Source organism: Phaseolus vulgaris, chromosome 2, assembly GCF_000499845.2.
Source record: "Phaseolus vulgaris cultivar G19833 chromosome 2, P. vulgaris v2.0, whole genome shotgun sequence".
NCBI classification, from domain to species: Eukaryota; Viridiplantae; Streptophyta; class Magnoliopsida; order Fabales; family Fabaceae; genus Phaseolus; species Phaseolus vulgaris.
Window position 1 is genome coordinate 23,623,961 of NC_023758.2, and position 5,004 is coordinate 23,628,964.

The window sequence follows — 5,004 nt, forward strand, 5'->3', positions numbered from 1 at the left end:
GTCCCAATGGACTGATGCAGAAAAAAAAAAAAAAGCAAAGTTTGATTGCATTGCAAAAAATATTATCACCTCTGCCTTAAATTCTGATGAGTTTTTCAGGGTCTCTCAATGCGAATCTGCTAAGGAGATGTGGGATACTCTCTGGGCCGAGCGGAGCAAGACCAAGTTGTTGGGGTGATAGCACAACATCTGGACGCTTTCGCATGGTTCGCCTTGGAGATGTCAGGCATACACCCAGATTTCCTGTGTCACCGCCTCACCATGGACCCCAAGGTCAGGCCTGTCCGCTAGAGAAGAAGTAAGTTCAATGAAGAGAGGCGACAGGTCATAAAGGAAGAAACAAAGAAGTTGTTGAGTGTCGGCCACATAAGGGAGATCCAATACCCTGAGTGGTTAGCGAACGTGGTCTTGGTGAAGAAGGCCAACGGGAAGTGGAGAATGTGTGTGGACTTCACCGACCTCAACAAGGCATGCCTGAAGGACTCGTACCCTTTGCCGAGCATTGACGCCTTGGTGGACAGTGCCTCGGGCTGCAGGATGCTCAGTTTCTTAGACGCGTTCTCTGGGTACAACCAGATTAAGATGCACCCCAGAGACGAGTGCAAGACGGCGTTCATGATCGAGCTGTCTTGTTACTGCTATACAGTGATGCCCTTTGGGCTGAAGAATGCAGGCGCCACCTACCACAGGCTGATGGATAGGGTCCTTGCACCGATGTTAGGACGGAACGTCCAGGTCTATGTGGACGATATGGTGGTGACCTCGCAGGTCAGAGGTCAGCATGTGGCTGATCTATAAGAGCTATTTGCAACAATAGCTAAGTACAGGTTGAAGCTGAACCCCGAGAAGTGCGTGTTCTAGAAGTAACTCATGAAGGAACGAACAATGTAAAGAGAGCAAGGAAACATACTATAATCCAAGAGTATGGGATGTTCAGAATGCTCAAAGGAGAATCAATTGAGAATGTGCAAAAGAGGTTCACTCATATAGTCAATCACCTCAGGAATCTTGGAAAGGTCTTTGACAAAGAAGAGTTGAATATCAAGATTCTCAAATGTCTTGATAGATCTTGGCAACCTAAAGTCACGATTATCTCAGAATCAAGGGACTTGACATCTTTGACTACAACCTCCTTGTTTGGAAAGCTTAGGGAGCATGACTTGGAGATGAATAAACTCAAGATTCAAGAGAGTGAAGATAAGCAAGTAAGAAACATTGCCTTGAAAACTACCAAGCACAAGAACAATCAAGTTTCAAGAGATGAAAGTGAAGGAGAAACTCTTAGTTTGTTGTCCAAAAAGTTCAGCAAATTCTTGAAGAAGAACCGCAACAAAGACTCCAATAAAGAAAGGTATGGCAACAAGAAAACTAGTAATTTTAATGCTAACAATTATACTTGTTATGGTTGTGGAGAGCAGGGGCACATAAAGGTTGAAGGCCCAAATAAAGAGAAAAAGTCAAGCAAGAAGGAAAAGAAAGCAAAATCAAAAAGAGCCTACATTGCTTGGGATGAAAATGATGTCTCTTCATCAAGATCCTCATCAAGTGAAGATGAATAAGCTAATTTGTGTTTGATTGCCAAAGAAGAGGATGATGCAAGTAGTGTAAGTTCTTGTACTTCTTTAAATGCTAAAATTATAGTCAACTTCTTCAAGCTTTTAAAGAAACACATGAGGAAGCTAACCGATTAACACTCTTGAACAACCGGTTAAAAGAGTTGAATAACTGGCTTGAAAACAGAGTCAAGGCACTAGAAGAAGAGTTGGAGAATTCAAAAAATGATTTTGAAAATCTAGAAATGCTTTACCAGAACTCTTCTTGCAAGTGTGACTCACTTGTTTGTGAAAATTATAAATCTCTTGAAAAGAAGGTTCACTACCTTGTGAAAAGTGGGGATAGGCTTTCAAAGGCTAAATCCAACTTTGAGACTATCTTGGCATCTCAAAATTGTGTTTTCGGAAAAGTAGGTTTAGGTTTTAATCCATAGAGCAACTTATCAAGCTTGAACGTTCTGCCCCCAATCTGCCTCTCCACGATATCCCCTGCGGGCTCGGGTCGCCTCTCCCAGGCGCTCTATGGGAGATCTTTGTACGGGTGTCCCCGTCTCTGCTGGGCGGACGCTCTGTAACCATGAACACCCCCCTCTTGGTCTTGAGGCTATTTTCATAACACCTTTTAGCCTCTTGCTAGTCCGACTTGATGGTTATCACCTTCCCGCTCAAGTCCGGCAACTTCATCTTCATGGGGCGTGTTGAGCCTACCGCCCTCAACCTATTCAAAGCTGGTATTCCCAACAGAATATAATAGGCCGAGGGTGCATTAACTACCAAGTACCTTATGTTCTTTGTGCGGGAGGCGACACCATCTGTAAAGGTGGTCCTCAACTCCAAATGCCCCCACACCTCCACCTGGTCTCCCACGAAGCCATACAAGCACCCAGTGTAAGGCCTCAACTGGTTGGGAGACAACTACAACTTGTTAAAGGTGGACCAAAACATCACATCCGCTGAGCTGCCTTGGTCCACTAGCACTCGGTGCACCTTCCTCCCTAAAGTTACTACAGAAATCACCACAGGATCATTGTCATGGGGAATGACGTCTCGAAGATTGGCCTTTGTGAAAGTAAGGTCGACGTCGAGAACGTCATCTGCCACTTGCGCCTCTACTGACATTACTAATCGTGCATACTCCTTGCGCTGAAAAGCAGTGCACCCTCCACCTGAGAAACCCCTCGAGATGGTGTGGATCTCTCCGTGAACGGGCATCTCATGCCCCTAGTCCTCACCCAACACTGCTGAGGTCTCAGCTCTCTGTGGCTCCGCTAGGTAGTCGTTTAGGAACCCACTCTTCATCAGCTCGTCCAATCGGTGTCCCAACACCAAGCAGTTGCATATGGGATGGCCAAACGCTTGGTGAAAGTCGCACCAAGCCTCCTTGTGAGGTCCCAGCTTCTTATCAGTCTTGGGCGGCATCTTCAACCTCTCCGCTATGTTGGGCACGGCTATCAAATCCTTCAGCTCTACCAAAAAATTATGCCTCAAAGGCTTATTCTCCCTTGCACGCCCCTTAGTTTGAGGCTTCCTAGGCTCGTAGGGCTGCTTCTCCACGGGGGCTCTCTTCTCCGTTGCAGCCTCATGCACCCTCATAGGCTGCGCACGCGCCGATGCTTGTGGGTGCGTGGGAACAACACACGCGCGCTTCTCATTAACTTCCCCCTCTACTGCGATATGAGCCACCGCTCAACGCCTTATTTCGCTGAAGGTCTTGGGGCGGCTCCTGATGAGTGATTCACTAAAAGGTCCTGGACAAATCCCCTTTCTAAACGCGTGAACCATCATCATCTCGTCCTTAGTGTTTAACTTCACCACCTGCGCCCCAAAACGGTTAACAAACTCCTTCATCGACTCACCCTGGTACTGTCTTACGTCGAAAAGATCGTAAGAGTTGGGTGGGGGAGCATGATTCGCAATGTATTGCTCCCTAAACAACTTTGACAACTGAGCAAATGACGTCACATGGCCATCAGGGAGGCTGATGAACCAATCCATCATCGTTCCTACCAGCGTGCTCATGAACAATTTGCACCTTACTGCATCAGAACCACCAATCAGAATCATCTGCGTATGGAAAGTTGTGAGATGGGCCTCTGGATCCTCCATCCCTGTGAACGTGGCTTTCGGTCCCACTAACGTAACTGGTATCACAGCATCCATAATCGCCTACAAAAAAGGCATGGGGAATTCCCTGGGAGGTGTAGCACACTCTTGTTCCTCCGCTTCACGATCTCCTTCCTGATTTCGCAAATCACGGCGCAACTCTTCATTGGTTTGGTGTAGTTCTTCGTTTCTCGCTTGCGACGCAGCCAGATCAATCTGGATGCGTTCTTGATCAGCTCTTAACGCTGCCATCGCTTCTTGAAGGCCCTGCATCATCTCCATAACTTGTTGTAGGGTAAGACCTTCGCCTCCGTTTAGCGCAGCAGATCCTTGCCTCGTATTTCTCATCTTGATCGATTCTTGATGGATCTTGATTAATCTTTCTCAGTTCTTGCAGTTGAGACAATCGTTTTAGATCAGGCCCCATGGTGGGCGCAAATGTTCCCACTAGTTTGCACTTCGACGCTCAAGTCAAAGTTAGGGCTATGAAACACCAAAAAGCTCTTAACTCCGAGAGCCTGTGTAATTCTGTGTGTACTTGTGTTAGAATTGCGTACCTTGTTATGTTTGTTGCTACCCTTTATATACTCTAGAGTTTCCGCTCTTTTTGCTAACTGTAACTAGGTTTACTATAGGTGTGTCTTAGCGCCACTATCACCCACTCTTAGGGCCATCTAGCCTGTAAGACTCCCTTACTAGAGTGCAACCTCCGACGGGATGACCACTTGGGTGTCAACTCATGCACCCAATCTCTGGGGCCATCCGCCCTGGGAGTGCCCTAGCTGTTCATGTGCCATGCATGCAGATCACCCCTAGAACGTGACCCTTACGAGTCGTCCACACCCCATACATGGACCCCCGTGATCTAGGCCTCTCCCTTACTGATAACTGGAGTGTGGCTTGGAAACCACTTTTTTCAGCCCAGTTGTACTGTTTGAGTCACCGAGGTCCGAGGCATCCTCGCCTTTTGCCCCGACGCCGACCACACCTCGGCTACCTTGACTTACGTGCTTCGCAAGACACTAGCCCGTCCTCCTCGTGGACCCAGCTTTTGGGGTCCCACCATAACTGTGGTCAACGTCGAGGTTCGAGAACTGGCCGGTACACGATAATCTTTAATGTTGATTCAATATTTGGTTAATTTTTTTTTTTAAAGTACTCTTTATTAGTAATTTAGATAAAGCAAACCACTAAACTTGACAGGTCCAATTAAAAGCATCAAAGACATGTTTTTACATATATTTAGTAATTATTTCAGATAATTTAAATTTAAAACACAAATTTTAAAAACCTCTATAAAATTCAATAAAATAAGAAGTTAGCTAAAATGCTTTTTTTTCCTATCATA

General features: G+C 46.2%; 1 protein-coding gene across 1 annotated transcript; it reads right to left on the reverse strand.

The window, feature by feature from the left end:
• Positions 1 to 3,239: 3,239 nt before the first annotated feature.
• Positions 3,240 to 3,713, reverse strand: LOC137809227 (uncharacterized). Its single transcript, XM_068610362.1, has one exon. It carries the CDS (start codon positions 3,711 to 3,713, stop codon positions 3,240 to 3,242), a length of 474 nt encoding a protein of 157 aa, XP_068466463.1.
• Positions 3,714 to 5,004: the final 1,291 nt, after the last annotated feature.